Genomic DNA, 20,539 nt, shown 5'->3' with positions numbered 1-20,539 from the left:
AACTATGTTTATGTTAGGAATTAAAGTAAGACAAGAAATAGTAGCTGAAGTATGATATTCTTCATTTTTCATTAAAATATAATCTTCATGTGTTCTCTCTGTACAATCCGTATCACTATAAGGGAAACACACACGGTTATGCATGTATGCACCTTCATGTGTACATCTAGAACATGATGAAAAACCAGAATGTCCCTTGGCCCTCATCAGAAATGCTTTTGCTGGTGCGTCGCAACAAATTACTTCTATAGAAACATTTCTTTTAAACGAATTTACAATTATACCATTCATAGTTAATTCCAGAATTTCAGATACTAAGTCTCGTAGATAAATATTACTATCTTGTGGTTTTTTATGGTCGTGATAAATACCCACAGGAAAAACATAATTTTTATGAGGATGAGGCATGATATACGCCAGAATTGGCCAGAATTGACTGGAACTACCTTTAGTAATCGGCAACCCATCAATTCATAGTGCAATTTTTATATTGTCAGTAGAAGAAATTATTGATGAAAATCTTAAGATCCCAACAGCTAAACCAAAATGGTAATATATACCAGAATCTATATTTATTATATTGGTAACTTTTGATGAACCTGATTTTAACAATGTTCTACAATCTTTTGGTAAATATTCTAAATTACAGTCATTCTTTAATATTTTAATAGTTTACAGAATTCTGGGTGACATTATAATCTATCATCCATTTCCCAAGTTTCTTTTTTACAAGGTCATGTTTATTATAGTTAATTTCATTATCTACTTCTGATTTGTTATTACTATATACTGAATTTAAGTCAGATTGACATTGACCTTGTATAACATGAAATGCTCTAGAAAATATGTTAGGTTCAATAGACTGATCTAAAGAACAATTGTTAACTATTAAATTATTTTCAATTTGCTGACTATGTAAAGAATCATTTGATTCATTAAATGGAAAACAATTCGAATCGTCACTAGATAAATCTAAATTTTTCAATTCTTCTTGAATTTGTCTACGTTTATTTCTATAGCTTGCCATTCTAATAACCTACTTAAATAGTATTATATTTGCTGTTCTGACAAAATACCAAAAAGTTATCCAACAATCAAATTATTATAAATTAAATACCTACATATATAATATTATGTACCAATAACTAATAAGATACTTCATAAAAATTAAATACTTGTTTCTATTTTCACAATTAAATCTTAAATTAGGTACTTACACGTATTATATCTAAACGACAACGAGTACAACGCAGGTACCTTATAGGTATAATTATACGACGACGTCTCTGTGGAAATGGCTGACAATGGGATAAATCGAATTGCAAATTGCAATGCCTATTCGTACCTATAACACTACGTCCGGTCAAAATATAAAAAAGACGTCCGCTGATACCAAACGTGTCACTTATTTATATTAATTACTGTAAAAGTGTAAAACTGAATAGGTAACTGAACACTATCACTGTTCAAAGTTTGAAGTTTAAACTAATTAGTAATTACACAATACTAGAACTTGATCTGCGAACACGTGTTACGTAAAGAATAAAGACAGTAGACAGAGAGTAGAGACGGAACAAATATTATTATATTAATATAGTACGTCGTCGGGCGGCCAGACGCAGAACGGCAAGCTGCTCTATGGTGGCGGGAGTACGGGACACACGCGGGTATTCCCTGTGCATTGCACAGCCATACCAAACACATATTGCTGTATTTTTAGACACTATTCTTTATTGGTATTGGAATTGGAATAATATTTTTAGATTATAATATTACGTATAACATTATTATCATTGTGATTAATGTGATGTGCGTACAGTGTGCACCATAGACAATAGAGTATAGACATACATAATAATATAATTATTTGAAAAAAACACGTAGCACAAAAAAGGCGACTAAGCTCTGGTCTGCACACGGCCTTTTAATGACTTCAAGTGACAAATATTATATGCTAGGTACTCGAAGAAAAATGAATGAATATTATTTTTAAAAAAATCATAATACATTTAGATACTTACCTTTATTTAGAATAGTAACGACATTCCCGTATTTGTAATAAGAAATTAAAATAAAATTTATTGTGTATATAATTTTTACGCACTTACTAAGTTCAAATAAACATACGTCGCACATTTATTTAAAAATAAAAAGATAATAATATAATAATCAATTACTATATAAACATGATCTGGATTCTGGATAGGTAAGTTTTATTTAAAATTTTATAATTCGCAAATATATTCACAATGCAAATCTAATATTGATAGAGATACGTTATAGAAATATTTTGATAATCTGTGTATCGAAATATATTATTGGTAAATATTTTCACAACTCACCATACAACATACAAATACAATATTGATCTGGATATGTTTTGAAAATATTTTGATAATATGTGTTTGGCAATATATTATTGGCAAATATTTTCACAACTTACTATACAACATACAAATACAATATTGATCTGGATATATTTTGAAAAAATTCTAGTAATATTAAATTGAAAATAAGTAATCAACAAATATTTTCACAATGTTTTTAAAATGTTTCGTAGAAAATATTGCAAAAACCATCTAATTACAATATGGTGAAAATATTAATATTTTCCAATTGCTGTGTGGGTAGTGCGTACGATAAAAGTAATTCTTTAACTGTACGCAGTGCGGCCGATAGTATATTGGAAGAACGTGCTTGGAACAGAGTGCACGCGAAAGACGCTGACTACAAAGAAAAGGCCGCCGCGTGGCTTGTAACTACTGGTATGAAGGCTAAACGTAAAATCGGTAGCGGATGCGGGTTAGGTAATATTGTTGGCGTATGTAAGAAAGCGTTAAAAAATCGATCGAAACAAGTCCGGTGACACAGAATATGGGTAAATTAATTAAATCGATGGTATGCGTAGCGCGAAAACACGTGAAAGTAAGCAGGGGCGTTGAATCGAAAAAAAAAAATAAAAATAAACTGCCTCGTGTGATCAAAGTCCCTAAAACTGGTGGTTCATTAGTGCTAATCCCTATATTAGCGGGACTTTCGGCTTAGGGTGCGCTGGCCGGCGGGGTGTCTAACATAGTTAAGACGATACGCAGTATTAGATCGAACGGCGGATCGCCTATACAATTAGGTAAAGGCGTGTATCTAAATCCGCATAAAAGCGGGGGCTCGTATACTATTATTCGGAAATCTGGTGCTAAATGCACTGGTAGTGGATTGAAAAAGACTGTGACAAGAAGGAAAAAAAAATATCATTGAAAAAAATAAAAAATAAAAAATCACCGTCAAGAACGCGTAAATCGACGAAATCGAAAACCAATAGAAAATCGTCGATATCAAAAAACTAATTTTACCCAAACGCGCTCTTTATGATTTTGAAATTGTAAAATACGCTAAATTTAAGAAAATACGTCATTTCAGAGGTGTATATTGCATAGACAGGTTGCCCGCTGCTGCAGCGGTATTCTGTAACTCGATAAGTTGGTATCGACAAAATTCGTTAATGAGCGCTTATCGAATTCCACGTTATGTATCGAAGTTCCTTAACGAAAGTGCGATTCAGTAATATAATTTATTGCTAATTTTTCGTTACAAAAATGATTTTTATGTTACCGAAAATTTCGTTAATCTTATCGAATAACCCAAAGAGTTTTATAAAATTAACCAATTAAAAACTATACTGCTGATAACCAAATTGTATTATCACAAAGTTTAATATAGTTTTATTATTACCTATTGTTTTGTTTTGAATTTTCAATTGTTTTGCCGTAGTTTCTTTTGAGTTTTGGTAATACAGTAATATCATAAGTGCATAATTAAGTATTAACTTCAAACTTGCATTCGACATTTCAATTGAAATTATTCCGCTATCTGCACTTTACTAATATGATGAACGAAAGGTAAGAGAGTATTATTAGTTACCTAGTTAAAAGGTAGGTATAAATTTAAATATATTACCTCTATAATTAAATAAAATTTACTGTTACCTAATATAGTAAGATTATTTTTATAGTATGCACTATGCATTGTATACACTTAATTATTCAATTCATTTATTTTAAATAAACATACAACCTAGCACATGAATACTTTGTACGTATCTAAGATTAATAAAACTACCTATCACTTATGAGCAGGGCTCGGAAGTTATAGTACTAAAAAAAATGATTTTTAGCGCCTAAATATGCACATAAAAACATTAATATAAGCGCTATAATTAGCACTAAAAATTGAAAAATATGCAAAATAAAATAAAATTTTTTTTTATAAAAGTTCATATTTTGATACAATTTTAAAAATAACTAAATTATTGGAAATTAACGGAATTGTCCGATTTAATCGACGATAACAACGGTCTAAGGCCGTTTATGCCGGATGCGTACCATTTTAAAATAAAACAATTTTTTTCATTCACATATTCGTAGGCGGCTGTTGGTAGGTAATTTAGTTTTCAACAATATGTGTTTATTTCCTTAAATATACACATTAACAGCATTTATAACTCCTAATTAGCAAAAATATCTCCCATAATATGAATTTATGTGAAAATATACCCAAAAATAGCACTAAAAACCTAAAATTAGCAAAATAGCAGTAAAAACCGTAAATATGCAAAAAATAGCAAAATAAAATTTCGTGTATGACATCAGAGAAGTGTGAAACATATTTGTATCTTACTTTGGATGTTCTAGGACGAACCAATAAAAATATGCATTTGCTAGAACTTCCGAGCCCTGCTTATGAGTTAAATGTTTATAGGCCTTATTTAATTCTTAAAAATTATATGATCTATACATTTTGGATATATTATCATATATTGTACTTATGTGTTATGTATATGTATTATAAAAACCTACTCCTCATGTATTATTGATGTTATTAAATGTACAACAATTACTATGATTTTTTTTTACCAGTATATCCAGTGGTGGACCTCCCACTAAAAAAAAGAGACAAGGTCGTAGAAGTAACAATCAAATTGAATATTTAGTGGACTATTTGATTCAACACCCTAATGTAGCCCCAGGAAAATTTATGAAAATGAATGCAAGAGATGCACTCCAAGGATCTTGGGAAGAATTAGTGGGACAATTGAATGAGATGCGAAGTAGTGGGCAGTCTGAAAAAAATGTTAAATCTTGGAAAGAGGTTGGTACCTAGATGTGTTATAAGATTTTGTGTTGGGTACTTGTCACATTTTTAAACAGTAGGTACTATAAAACAATTAGTAACTAACCTATTTCCTTCAATCCTCATTATTGTACATGTAAAAGAAATATTATAGATTAAAAGTTATACATATTTAAATAAAATTAATTAATTAATAGAAATAATAAATATTGATCATTATACTCCATTATATTTATAACATTATAATAAAATAATAATGCTAAAAATGGTAATAAATAAATGTCTATTATAGAATTCTTGATAAATAGCACATACATTTTTCATTTGATTTCCATTGATTTATATTTATATTATAAATGCAATAAGTTAATGAGTGTTACGACCAATATTTATTATTTATATTAATTAATGAATTTTATTTAAATATGTATAACTTATAATCTATAATATTTCTTTTACATGTACAATAATGAGGATTGAAGGAAATAAGTTAGTTACTAATTGTTTTATAGTACTGGCATACTATTTACATGTACTAGGTATGCCTTGCAATTAAATATCTATAGACTTAATAAATAGGTAGGTAATTTAAATAAAAACAGAAAGTCACTTAATATGCTTTATTGTAGGATTTGAATGTTTATCTTAGATAGCTATAATGCTATATTGTTTATGTCATATTCTACATATATCAATGTTTTCAAACACTATGTTTCTGCTCTAAGTTTTCAGCTCAAATTTACCAACATTTGATAGCCCAATAAATAACTCTAAATATACTAAGCTACAATGACATAATATGTATATATTTCACCATCAATACAGATCTTTAGACCCAAGGTAAAACAATTTTTTTTTTATTTTATGATCAAAAAATTAGTCTTGGAGAGATCAAAAAACAAAAACTTCAAAAAAAGTTAGTGCGCTCAGAAGTGCACGGGTGCAAACAGGTAACAAAAAAACTGATACACCTCAACTATCAGATTTGGACAAAAAAGTTTTGAGTATTATTGGTAATGAATATGTTGAAGGGACATCATGTCCGGATTCATGGCCTGATGAACAGGTATTTTAAGAATATATACATTAAAAGTTACATTTTAAAAGTACATTTTTTTGTAAATTATAACATATTTTAATATTAATTACTAATACTAACATTATTGCATACCAAGTCATCAATCTGTTTAATTAGTTTATACAACTGGTTAGTACTCATTATTATTTAACTCAAATTAAATTAGCTATTAGTTTTTGTTTGCCTTGGAAATATATAATTTTATACTTTTTAGGAAAATAATGTACAAAGGATGGCTTCGGGTGAAAGTGACATTTATCTTATTGAACCTGCACCTTTGACATTGGTAGTAGATGAAAAAAACAATAATCAAGGTTTGTAATTAATGCTATATAGTATATAAGCTTATTATACACCACGATAGTGATCTGTCACCTATTACTTCTTTACTCATACTCTTATATTATGTTTCATACTTATTTCAATGTAGGTAATGATATTGACACAATAGAAAACTTCGAATATGAAACTATTAGTTGTAACTTTGTTGATGGCAATGAACATTTAACACTTGGTGTATCTACCAGTGAAAATCTACAAATTGACAAGAATGCCGATGAAAGTGATTTAAGAGGTTCTACAAGTTCCAAACGACCAAGTAAGTTACAGAGTTATTTAAATGTTTAATTGTAGTCAAGGGCCCAATTTGAGGTGAAGGAACCCCTATTTTTGTTTGTGTATTGATTAACCAGGCATACACATTTTATATTGTACCCACAAAAAAATAAAATTCAAACGGGGCAAGTTGTAGTACTAATAAATAAAAATGTATAGTTTTCTTTGTCTTAAAATATCTCAGTTGTTTTAATGGTTTTTTTCTTCCTAGAAATAGTGAAACATAGTCTTAGAAGTCAACTACAAACAGCAAGAAATACATTCAATGTTATTGCAGATAAACAAGCTGATTCTATTAAAGTGATAGCAGATTCTTTACTTGTAATTGGAAAGGCTCTTGATAAAATGGCTGATAATGATATACAAAGAACAGAGAATGAAAGGAAGATGTTAATATTATATGAAAAAATACTTGAAAAAAAATAGCTCACGTTACTATGAAGAAATCATATAAATGTTGTTAAAAATATGTTGTTTTTTTTAATCTTTAAGGAAATGTTAAGTTTAAAATTAAGACTGAGTTTGTTTTTAAATTTATTTTATTTTCAACACTTGTAAATTTTTTAGTGTTATGTGCTCTTTTAATTATTTTAATCATCTTCTCCATCTCTTAAATTATCATACTGGTCTATGATTTGTCTTTGTATCCGTTTACCCACTGCTCTTGGACCACCTTGTTGATCGATTTGTGGCATTTCTAGATTATCATCCACAATTAGACCTATTTGTTCAACATCTATATCTTCATCATGATTAGGTAATTTATAATGAATTCTCATGTTATGGAGCGTGGCACAAGCATTTACTATTCTGCCAGATTTATCAGGAGCATACATTAGTACTCTTTGATATGAAAGGCACCTCCAAACACTTTTGAATACACCAAAAAAACGTTCTACCACATTTCTAGCCTTACAAAGATTTTTGGTGTATTCAAATTGACGAGTACCTTCCGGATAATGAGGTAATGGCGTCATGAGCCATGGTTCTAATGGGTATCCAGCATCACCTAGGTAAAAAGATTACATAGGTAAGCAATGAAGTCAACAATAACAAAAAAGTAATTTAAGTTAGAGTAATTAGTTCATGTGTAGTATTGGTTATTAATTATACTGTGGTTAATATCCAGATAGAGTTTCTTCAGTGCGAAACAAGGAAAAAAAAACCAAAAATAACTAATTATGTTTTGTTTCTAACGAGTTCGATTAGATTATTTTACGATTATTCAACCAGTGAAGTCAAAAAGTTATTTTGAATTAAAAGTAACTAGATAAGTTGCAAAGTTTAAATTTTACTTTCCAGCAGAATTTTAACCTTCTAACTAGGTAGTACTTTGGTAAACAAACTAACTAAATTACTTACCAATTAACCATGTACGACGTTCACCATTGTTATAATGATATTCCATTCCCTGTCGTACGGCAGACACACTCCATATATATGAATCGTTGCGAGCCCCAGGATACCTGGCATTTATATTCAAAATTTTCAAATCCGGGTCAACAATCTTATAAAAAAAAAATAGTATATATAGGTAATATGAGTTTTAAATTTCATACAAAACAAATAATATTTATTTTACTGCTAACAGGTATTTCTTTTAATACTTACTGCTTGAACGTTTAGTGAATGATTACCATGGTGATTAACGTATGCCTCTTCGTGGACATTTGGAGCGAGAATATTAATGTGTGTACAATCAATTGCTCCTAAAGTGCTTTCAAAAGGTTGGGGTGCAACTTCAAATTTTTCTCTAGCTTTTTGTCTTTCTATAGCTGTCATTGGGAATTTTACCCACTGTCTCAAAAGACGCTGATTTATAGCGTTTGTGACACTATTAATAGATCTACTCACAGATGGTTGGCTTATGTTGAGGATAGAGTTACCACCTAAACCTCTTTGGTAACTACCTTGAGCGTAGAAATGAACAGTAACTAGGAACTGAAACAAAATATTAATCTAAAATTAAATCAAATCATTGCAACTAAATTAACTTACTTGCACTTCTGGAGATAACCCTGAGGATCGCTGACCTTGCAATAAAGGCCTAATAATATTTATTACGTCGAATGCTAGTTCGCGATTTACGCGGAACATGAATATAAATTCTTCGAGAGGGAGATCAAAAGGATTTTGTTCATCTCTCAAAACCCTTCTTTCAATACGCCTTTCTTGTAATCGAACTCTTTCTTCCAACAGCATCAGCTCCCACCTTAAAAATTCTAGAGCCATGTCTATTTGAGGTAAAAATCCTACTTAGTAATTAATAATAATTAAGTACTTCACAAATCACAAGATCAAAATCATGAATCATGATCAACATATTATTATTAATATTTTGTGAATAAGACAATAATATGTATACGATAATAATTCAATGATAACACTATGACACAAAATATGACGTTTTTCCTCTTATCCATCGCCGGTAAGTATTATCGAGGGGTCTTGATGGGTGATAATGGTTAACGATATTTTATTTTCACTATCGACAGTTTTAACGAAAATAGTTGTTAGGTTAACGAATATCTATAGTACAGAATCGCATTTATCGGTATTATTCGATAAGAAAATTTTCGTTAGTGTAACGAATCGAAAGTTGTCGTTAAGCTAGCTTATCGAGTTACAGAATACCGCTGCTGGACCTATACACATAGAATGTGCAATCGCTAACCTTGACTTTGAAAAAAATAAAGGCACGCATTGGGTATGTTATAAAAAAATCGGAAAATCAGTTTTTTATTACGATAGTTACGGTAATCTCCGCCCGCCGCCGCAATTAGTGAAATATTTTTAAGGCTGTGTTATCGAATATAACTATGAACGACAACAAGCATACAATACTTTCAACTGTGGACATTTATGTTTGAAATTTTTAACCGAAAAACAATAATTACATTATTGCATTATTATTTTATAATATTATTGTTAAAATATAAAATAATATTATTATCATCGTCATCATCGACATCATGCCGTCTCAAACACTATCGCTGAGTGGAAACAGCTCCGAGTTAGAATGTCATTTTTTTCCGCCCATAGAAGTTGGAGATAAATCGGAAATCGGACTTTTAAGTATGCAGACATACAATTCCATTCCTAACGTCGAAACTGGATGTGATACTCTACAGTCTACATGTTATTCACAGCAATCATCCGATGCCCACTAAAATTAAAATACCTACTGGGTGCTATGAAATAATTGTTTTGGAAACTAAAATACGTGAACTTCTGAAGGACATCGGGGTGAATTTTTTTAATTTGTCAACTAATAGCACTATAGCAGTACATTGAAATGCACTATGCATTGTAATAGTGATATCGATTTGAACGTCGAAGATAGCATTGCGCCGTTATTGGGTTTCGATAATCGTATTTTACTCCGAAATCATAGACATGAGTCCGATCGCGTGGTGAAAATTATGAACGTCAACACGATAAAAGTCGAATGTAACTTGGTCACAGGCTCATTCGACAACGGACTACAATCGCATGCAATACACGAATTTTATCCGATTGTACCGTCGGGCTATAAAATAGTTGAAATACCGAAATATAGCGTGTTATATGTTATGTATTGTGGTGGTAATGCGAACACAGACGCTTCTAAACTAGTACTGACTTTATTTGAATATAATAACAATATCTTAGGTTAGGTATGCAAAATCGTTATCTTTTATCATAATACAATATCATATCATTACATCATCTCCTTTTTAAATAACAACATTATATAAACATATAAAAACAAATAACCTTATAATACTAAATATTTTTTATAATATCAATTCAAATTAACACTTATAAAACATGTAATACAATACAAATATTATGTAATACACAAAATAATTATAATAATAATAGAACAAAATATTAATATTAATTATAACCATATCTTTTAGTAACCTTCTTCTCTCTCTCTGAACGACGTACCACTACATTCTCTTTAATTTTTTCCTTATTACCCAATTCATTAAATTTTGGTACTTTATTGCAAAAATAATCTTTATCCATATTCCTTGGATATCTTAATTGATTTTTATGAGCTACTCTAGTACCACCCTTTAAGTAAATTACAAACAAATACTTGCTATAGCGTTTTACTATTTTTGCTGGTAACCATTTATAATAATCTTTAAAATGATTCCTATACAACACTTTCTCATTTTCTTTAAAATAATTTTCATTGTTTTCAACCTCATAATACTTATTGTTTTTTAAATTAAATCTTAATTTTCTGTCATCCTTTACTACAATGTTAGTTTTTGGATTTATTGATGACAAAATAGACCTTAACTTATATGAGAAAATACTGTCAGCTGGAGACTTTGCTGTAACTGTTGAAGGTGTAGTATTATATCCTGTAATGAACCTTATTATTTTTTCTTCAATACCCAATTTCTCTAATTCTCTATCCAAAATATACTTTTTAAAATATTTTTTAACCCTTTGAACCGCTCTCTCAGCCAAGCCGTTGGACTGACTATGATATGGAGGTGTTTTTGTTATTTTAATATTACTTTGGTTTCCATAACTGTTAAATAACCACGAGCTAAATGGAGGACCATTGTCTGATACTATCTCTTCAGGTAATCCAAAATATGCAAAAATCTCATGTAATACCCTAATCAACGATTCACAATTTGTTTTTTTTAATAATTTCACCACTATATATTTACTGTAAGCATCAATTATTACCAAAAACGTACAGCCTTCCAAATGAAAAAAATCAACATGTACCCTTTGCCATGGTTTAACTGCTATAGGCCATTTTGACACAACTTTTTCCCTACCAACATTTAAAGTCTGATCACATATTTGACACCCTTTACTAAACTCCTCTATATCTTTATTCATAGTTTTCCACCACAAAACACTTCTCGCTGCCATTTTCATTCTTACAATGCCTTCATGGTCTTTATGTAACACTTTCAAAATTGTATTTATCAATACCCCTGGAATAACAATCCTATCACCAAAAAATAAACAATCGTCCTGTGTACCTAAGCTATCCTTTAACTTAAAATAATACTCAATTTCATTTTCCACCTTCTTAGGCCATCCTTGCAATACATAATTATAAACTTTAGACAACGTTTTATCTTTTTTTAAAGCCTCAACAACATCTGTTGTATTTAAATTAAATTCATTTGTTATATATAATCTACTAATAACATCCTCTTCTATATCTGTACTTGTATTTAATGGCAACCTACTCAACGCATCTACATGAACCATTTGTTTACTTGGTCTATACTGAAACTCATATTCATACATGGATAACAACACTACCCATCTCTGTAATCTTGATGCTGCTACCACTACTGTTCCTTTCTGTGGACTAAATATTTCTCTTAACGCTTGAGCGTCTGAACATAATGTGAATTTGTTACCATATATATATTTATGAAATTTTTTTAATGCAAATACTATTGCTAACGCTTCTCTATGTAACTGTGAATACTTTTGTTCTGCTGGTGATAATGAACTTGATGCAAATAACACTGGTTTTTCTACCCCATCAACTACTTGAGATAGTATTGCTCCAACACCATATGGTGAACCATCTGCACATACTACTATATTCCTTTATAGTAGGCTTCCTTTTATCATAAATCTCTAATACTTGATTTTGTAACAACAAACATTTACTTTTTTCAAACACTTCCTGACACTTATTACTCCAAATAAATTTAGTCTCTTTTCTTAACAACTGATATAATTCATGTAATTCACTACTGAGATTAGGAATAAACTTCCCATAATAATTTAACAACCCTAAATACGCTTGTAATTCTGTCACATTATTTGGTGCTCTAGCCTCTTTTATAGCTTCCAATTTTTGTACTTGTGGACGAATACCTTCCTTTGACAATGTATGTCCTAGATAATCAACCTGTTTTTCAAAAAACTTACACTTATCCACATTAATAGTAACATTAAATTTATTTAATCTATCTAAAACCAACTCTAAATTTTGTTTACATTTTTCAACAGTTTTTTCCCCAATCAATATATCATCTAAATAACAGAACACATTTTCCAACCCTAGCAATATCTGATCCATAATGGATTGAAAAATAGCTGGTGCACTCGCTACTCCAAATGTTAATCTTGTAAATCTAAATAACCCTTTTAATGTATTTATTGTAAAATATTCTCTTGAACTTGTTGACAACTCTAACTGTTGATACGCTCCAGACAAATCTAATACACAAAACACTGTACAACCTGCCAAACTTGCAAATAAATCCTCAATATTAGGTAAGGGATAATGATGTGTTTGTATAAATTTATTTATAGTCACCTTACAATCAACACAAATTCTAATGCTACCATTTTTTTTTTTTGGTACAATTACTATAGGACTAGCCCATTCGCTAAACTTCACTTGTTCCAAAATACCCTCACTCACTAACCTATCAATTTCTACATTCACCTTTTCTCTTAATTTAAATGGAACTGTATATGCTTTGTGAAAAATTGGTTTAACATTATCCTTTAAAACTATTTCAGCTTTATAATTTTTTATTACCTGATTTGATAATTTAAGCATAACATTTGGGTATTTAACAGCTAATGATTCCAAAATATTATTACCTTGTGACACTTGATTAATCTATAACATATTTCTCCAACTTGGGTATAGTCTATCCAACCAAGCTCGACCCAAGAGTGGCACACACGGTTTTTTACTTTTAATCACAAATAACTCCAATTCAACAGATTTGCTTTCAACGTCATTGCACAGCCTCACATTAACCAACAGTTTTCCCAACAACTTAACTTTATCTCCTGTAACTGATACAAAATTAACTACAACATCAATTAATGGTACATATGAAAACATTTTTAAATACATATCTTCACTTATCAACGATGCACATGCGCCCGAATCCACTTCCATTTCCAATTGATTATTCTGAACCATCACAGTGACTAACAATGGATTGCCTGATTTCTTTACTGCATTTATTCTGTCTTCAATTTTTGACTCCACATAACACTTCATCTGCTCCAATTCTTCCGACAGTTCATGTACACTGTTTCTTTCCGAAGACACAGAATCACTACTACGATAGATTTTATGATCAAACTTATTTTTCTTCATTGCGTGTGGACTCTGACTTCTGAACTTGTTGCCTTTATTTTTACTGGAAAAACAATACTTGGCAATATATCCTATTTTTCCACAAATTCTACAATTCCAATTTATAACTGGACACTTCTGTTGACATTCATGCGACCCACCACACTTGGTACACTTGTCATTTATTTTTTCAACACTGTTTGCTCTTGATCGGTTTTTTTTTGAAAATTATTTGATTTTTGACGTACTGCAAATTGATTCATCGTCTGACCTTTGACATCTTTTTCAGCCAATTCCCAATTTAGAGCTGTAGCACAAGCTGATTCACACGACAATTTTGACTCTTTAAGTAGTATGGCACGTAATTTATTATCACGAACTCCAAAAACTAAACGATCACGTAACGCTTGATTCAAAAAATTTTCAAACTTACATTTTTGCGCTTTCGCATTTAACTCTACGATGTACTCTGAAATCGGTTGACCTGTCTTCTGATCTTCTTTGAATAATTTATAGCGTTCAGATATTTCATTCACTTCAGGAGTAAAATGGTTTTTTAAAACTGTTATCAGCTCCGCAAACGTTTTCTTCGCTGGATCATCCGGAAACACTAACTTTTTCAATGTTGAATACGTCTCTTGACCGATGAACGTTAATAAAAACGCAATTTTTTTATCTTCTTTAATCTCATTTAATACAAAATATTGCTCTACCCGTTCCGCGTACTCGCAAAAATCATCACCAGGCACAAACGATTCTACTTGCCCTAACATTATTATTTTAACTACCTAGCTTATTCGTCTAACCACTTATTGAAAATTCTCTGCACACACGTGATGATATCCATCATCTTCGTCGCCAATGTCATGTATTGTGGTGGTAATGCGAACACAGACGCTTCTAAACTAGTACTGACTTTATTTTAATATAATAACAATATCTTAGGTTAGGTATACAAAATCGTTATCTCTTATCATAATACAATATCATATCACTACATTATATAAACTGAAAACAATTACGATTGATTTCATTCGAGTTTCGTTGACCGATCAAAACGGGAAGTTAATTAATTTCCGTGGAGAAGCCGTAAATATCAGACTTCTTATAAAAAATGGGTTTGAAATTTAATTTCGATAAATATAATTCGGATAATGGTAATGCACTCCTTAAAGCCGTGACTGCCGACAGACACACACTACAATACATCACCGCCGCTGTTCATAAAAAAGTTAATAGTAATAATATTAAAAAAAAAAAAAATAATAATAAAAATAAATCGTTAACACTCGATAATCGGAAATTTTTACGCTTAATCGCCCAAAAGTAGTTATTTTTTTATCCGTTAATTTTTATTTTACAATATAAACACTATGGATAAATCGTTCTTAGACGTAGGTGGTGCATATGTAAACGAATCGCCTATTCGAGAAATGTTTGTGCATTCTTTTTTACCGTTTTCCACGAGTGCGTTGAATAATGGCGATGAAATCCGTATAGAAATTCAAAACCGAGATGCACATACGTTACCGAGCGATAGTTTTATCTATATTGAGGGTAAAATAACACAACCCGATGAACTTAAGACAGAAATAAGTTTAGCGCACAACGGTCTAACGAATTTGTTTAACGAAATGAAATACGAGATTAACTCTACCGAAGTACAACGGGTTAAAAAACCTGGGATAACTAGTGCGATGAAAGGATATTGTTCGTATTCGCCTGCCGACGCGAATATTTTGCAAAACGCTGCCTGGGATATCACTGGCCACAATGCTAATTTCATTAAAGACGGTTCGTTCAGTGGATGTATACCGTTAAAGCATGTTTTCGGTTTTTGAGAGGACTACAAACGAATACTTGTGAATTGTAGCCAACAGTTGATATTGAATAGATCGATGTCGGATTTGAGTTCGTTACATTTCACTAGCGTCGTGGGAGGAGACATGAACACCGAGACGGTTGAGGCCTTGGTGAAAAAAGTCAAAGTACAACTAACGCGAGTGCTGTGGAAAATACCTGTTATTAAATTCGATGATCGGGAGAGATTAAAATTATTGAAAATCGTCGATAGCAAAAGAAATATAAATTGCGCTTTTAGAAATTGGGAGCTTTGCGAGTATTCAAATCTGCCGCAGACGAACAAACACTCTTGGATGGTGAAAACATGTTCGCAAGTAGAAAAACCTAAGTGTATAATAATCGCTTTTCTCACGAATTCACCCGGCATCGTATCAGACGGCTATAACGTTGATTACGATACGTGCTCGTTGACGAACGTTAAAGGATATATTAATTCGGTCGAATACCCGTACGAAGATTTCAACGAAAGTTTCGATAAAAATCTGTTCACTATGTTCTATCAAAATTATGCAGATTTTCAAAAACATTATTACGAACGATTTAACGCTCAACCGTGCCTGACGAGAGAAAAATATAAAGAGTTGGGTCCATTTATCTGCATAGATTGTTCGCGTCAAAATGATGAGACAGTAACCCGGAGTAGTATGAAATAGTCGATTCTGGATTCCCCCCGCTTCATCCCCCCGCCATCCTCTGTTGTTCAACCTAATGGAAGATATGTGGCTAACGTTGTAGTCGGAACACTCCCAACTGACCAACCAGGAAAAGTGTATTTGTTAAATACAGAAGTTCTCGATAAAGCAAATTATTCAACAATAACCAAATTATTCGATAAATCAATGTTCCTTCTTTAGCCGGACGGTATTCGTCATGATGACGTTTTCTTGTTTCTTAGTGATGCAGCTCCATATATGATAAAAGCAGGGACTACAATTAAAGCACTCTATTCAAAAATGGTGCATGTCACATGTTTGGCACATGGCATGCATCGAGTTGCAGAAGACATACGCGGGAAAATTTCCTGAAATAGACAAACTCATCGCTAAAATTAAACAAATATTTTTAAAAGCACCAAGCCGAACTATTCTTTTTAAAAATAAAGTACCGGATACACCATTACCACCACAACCTATTATCACACGCTGGGGTACGTGGCTTGAGGCTGCATCATACTACTGTAAATATTTTAATGAGGTAAAAAGTGTCGTGCAAGAACTTGATCCTGACGAAGCCGTTTCAATTAAAGTTTCTCAAAATATTTTTACCCAGATTTCAACTTCGGCCGATTTAGTATTTATTCACTCGAACTACGGATTTCTGCCGGACGCGATTTTAAAATTAGAAAATCAAGGACTTCCAATAGTTGAAGCTATTGGAATAATTAAAAATGTTCAAAATAAATTAGAAAATGTATTTTGTGAAATCGGGATTTCAATCCATGAAAAATTTAAGAAAGTTATTGAAAAGAATACCGGATTTGAAACCATTATTAAAATCAATGATATACTCACTGGACAAGGAAAATCGTTCGATGGTTTACCCGAAGACTTGACAGTAAGCGATTTAGCTTATTTTAAATACGCTCCGCTTACATCAACCGACGTAGAACGAAGTTTTTCGAGGTATAAGAACTTACTAGCTCCAAATCGAAGAGGGTTTGATTTCGAAAATTTAAAACAAACACTTATAGTACAGTGCAATGATGTATAATATAATAAATTTATGATGGCATGATAATAATATAATGTTTAATATTAATATAGTTATATGTATATATATTTTTTTAATTATTTATAATTTTAGATTATGATTTATAACAGTAAACTTCAAACATTTATAACAAAACGTTGTTATTTTTAAGAGCAATTTTTAATATTTTAAGTGCAATTTTTGGTAATTTTTAGTGCAATACTGCAATCAATTTTACTATTTCTATAGTACTACAACATCCGTGCCCTAATAATATAATATAATATCATATATGTTATTATACATAATAATATATACAATATAGTAATATTAACTGTGTATTGTAGGGCGATATAGGTTATAATAATTTAATTAATCACAGTAAAATACAAATTATATTAATAGTCAAATAACAAATAATAACACTGCTCGCCGACGCGAAACATAAAATACAAAATATAATAATTATTTAAAAATACAAGTAATAATTTAATTTGACGACGCGAAACATGTCCGCGGGCGTCGATGCAACCGCAACGGACGCCGGACAAAAACTGACTATTCGTCGTCCGTTGATCGTGAAACGATAATCGATGGACGACGAATATTATAACATAGATTATAATATATTTATTACTACAGTATGTATAAAAATCGTATTTTATGATAATATAACATACAACACGAACGTTATGTCATGTAACAATATAATTAATGTTTATATATATCTTAATATGTATAAATCTCGTGTCACAATGTTTGTCCTCAATGGACTCCTAAACCACTTAACCGATTTTGATGAAATTTTTTACAACGCTTGTAATTTGGTCCAACTTAAAAGATAGGATAGTTTTTTTTCAATATTTGTTATTAATAATATGTGCTCAAACAGGAATATTGAGATTTACGATAGAAATTTTTGTTTATAAATGGTTGCTATGGGGGTTATAAGATTTGAGAATAATATTTATTTATTTGTGGTTGCTATGGTAATATATAAAATTAATATAATGAATTACGGATTTTGATAAAATTTGGTAACCATTTAATAATATGGTCCAACTTAAAAGATAGAATAGTTTTTTTTTTCAATATTTGTTATTAATAATATGTGGCGAGCGCCGATAATATTCTGGAACTGAAGATTCGTTGTCACAGTAAATTTCAAATTCATAGCAATAGACTAACATAACAAGTTATACTAAGTTTTATTGTTTTACCAACAGGCAACAATACAAAAACCACGAGATGGCACATTATTGTATTTTACTCACTGTAGTAAAAAAAAAAAATGACATAACTTTGAAACTTAAGTGTTAGAAATTATAAACTTCTTATACACATCTCGCGGGGTCCGCAATCCACCACGTGTGGATTGTCTACATGATAATATACTGCTCTCATAATCATAAGAGAGTCTCACAGCAACGGTAAGCAGAATGACTATAATATTATGACTTGAGTAACTCACTGACTGATAAACGTAGAGCCTGAACAATGATATATCGATGCTTACAATTTACACGGTACATTCGTAAAATCGTATCACAAATTTAGTGTGTAATAAGAAAGCATTTTACAAAATTCGCATATTAAAGTGGTGCTTTCACAAGATTTTTGAGAATCAAAACAGTCAATGAAAATGTCTAAGTTTTGAACACCGTTAAACCGAATAGTAAATAACAAATTAATCAAAATTCGAATCATATTATATAGAATTTGCATTTTTAACGGGCAACGAAGTGCACGGGGTCAGCTAGTATATATATATATATTGTAATGCGTTTAATCAGCTATTTTTCTTATTCTCGATCGATGGGTGAATGGGTGAATAGAATGTTCAGGAAACAGCTGTACATCAATAGTTGGTATAAGAAAGTATCGTCGATCCATTGATCGTCTCGAGTGTAATCGGCTGTAAAAATAATGCATGTTGTATTATAATTTATAATATAATAATATATATATAATATATATAATGTAATAATATATTACCCAATTGCTGTCATCAACACCGGTACCGTCAACGCCGACATCGTTAGTAGTCATACGGCCTTCACCATTTTCATGCATTTTCTTAAACCAACGTTGAGCGAGTTGTTTGTATGCAAACAATTTTATCTGGTTTGTAAAATTGCATTCATTTTTTGGGACAATGTTCATTATCGCTAAATCGTTATGAATATTTTGTACGATCGCTATAATTTCTTCAACGGTCGAGATTTTTTCCACGTGTACATTAGCGTTTAGAAAAGATCGATTTGATCAACCACCGTGTCACGTATAATGTTAGATTTCAATGCGATCGTTTCGTTGATTATCCATTGCATGTCTTGAAGCTTCAGTAGATTTTGTCTACTCAATAATACGCGACATCCTTGCTGGAGATAAGATTCGACTACCACCATATTTTCACCGCGATAACTCGTCTTGGATAGTGTAATTATTTCATCTTTGAGGATAAGCCTTTCACGGCTCTTAACCGGTGGCTCGCATATAATCGATAGAATATTCCCCATCAACGAGTAAATACGTCGTAAAAAATCAGTTGACAAGCATACGAACCTTGATGGTGTAATTATTTGTACGGATATGTTGAAATCATTAGATGGATCGAGTCCGATGATGATAGACTTGCGACCGGCAAAGTCTATGGTGAAATTAGCGGTATCGATTAAATCGGGCGGTGACTGAGTATCGTGCGGACGTGGCATATTTACATCTGCTAGTTGCACGCCGAGTTGAGTCATTTGTATAATATTAATAATAAAATGGGATTTAACTTTTAAAACGAAATGAAACAAAACACACACACACTTGCTGTATCTTAAACAGCTACACTTGCAATGATCTGTGATTGCATATATTTTAGTAAGCGTGCCATGATGCGATTAAATAATTATCTTAGTTAATAGATCATCCGCGGTAAGCGCTAATATGTAACGAAAGTATTTACTAAAACATAAATATTATTTAATATTTCCGATAAAATCTGTATATTAAGCATATTCTAGAGTATAGGTTGCCCAGCCTGATAATAAAACACTTTCCGATGATATAATTAATAAAAATATTAT

General features: G+C 31.1%; 5 protein-coding genes and 1 pseudogene across 5 annotated transcripts; 3 read left to right on the top strand and 3 right to left on the bottom strand.

The window, feature by feature from the left end:
• Positions 1-2,590: 2,590 nt before the first annotated feature.
• LOC114130352 (uncharacterized) lies at positions 2,591-7,335 on the top strand. Its single transcript, XM_050210365.1, has 6 exons — positions 2,591-2,802; positions 4,914-5,145; positions 6,008-6,193; positions 6,420-6,519; positions 6,636-6,803; positions 7,032-7,335. Exons 1-6 carry the CDS (start codon positions 2,591-2,593, stop codon positions 7,244-7,246), a joined length of 1,113 nt encoding a protein of 370 aa, XP_050066322.1. The 3' UTR covers positions 7,247-7,335.
• Positions 7,336-7,399: 64 nt separating this feature from the next.
• Positions 7,400-9,240, bottom strand: LOC114130360 (putative nuclease HARBI1). Its single transcript, XM_027995328.2, has 4 exons — positions 8,819-9,240; positions 8,432-8,761; positions 8,183-8,327; positions 7,400-7,829 (listed from the first exon to the last, which is right to left on the bottom strand). The coding sequence occupies exons 1-4, from the start codon at positions 9,050-9,052 to the stop codon at positions 7,411-7,413; spliced, it is 1,128 nt and encodes a 375-aa protein (XP_027851129.2). The 5' UTR covers positions 9,053-9,240; the 3' UTR covers positions 7,400-7,410.
• A 1,272-nt stretch (positions 9,241-10,512) lies between these two features.
• Positions 10,513-13,931, bottom strand: LOC126555441 (uncharacterized protein K02A2.6-like). The gene is made up of 4 exons (XM_050210364.1): positions 13,517-13,931; positions 12,473-13,396; positions 11,134-12,387; positions 10,513-10,532 (listed from the first exon to the last, which is right to left on the bottom strand). Exons 1-4 carry the CDS (start codon positions 13,929-13,931, stop codon positions 10,513-10,515), a joined length of 2,613 nt encoding a protein of 870 aa, XP_050066321.1.
• A 1,352-nt stretch (positions 13,932-15,283) lies between these two features.
• LOC126555440 (uncharacterized) lies at positions 15,284-15,751 on the top strand. The gene has a single exon (XM_050210363.1). It carries the CDS (start codon positions 15,284-15,286, stop codon positions 15,749-15,751), a length of 468 nt encoding a protein of 155 aa, XP_050066320.1.
• A 57-nt stretch (positions 15,752-15,808) lies between these two features.
• On the top strand, positions 15,809-16,426 carry LOC126555439 (uncharacterized). Its single transcript, XM_050210362.1, has one exon. The coding sequence runs from the start codon at positions 15,809-15,811 to the stop codon at positions 16,424-16,426; it is 618 nt and encodes a 205-aa protein (XP_050066319.1).
• Positions 16,427-19,320: 2,894 nt separating this feature from the next.
• On the bottom strand, positions 19,321-20,212 carry LOC126555438 (uncharacterized; annotated as a pseudogene).
• Between the last annotated feature and the right edge of the window lie 327 nt (positions 20,213-20,539).

Source organism: Aphis gossypii, unplaced genomic scaffold, assembly GCF_020184175.1.
Source record: "Aphis gossypii isolate Hap1 unplaced genomic scaffold, ASM2018417v2 Contig00851, whole genome shotgun sequence".
Lineage (NCBI taxonomy): Eukaryota > Metazoa > Arthropoda > Insecta > Hemiptera > Aphididae > Aphis > Aphis gossypii.
This window is presented reverse-complemented; position numbering and strand designations above follow the sequence as displayed.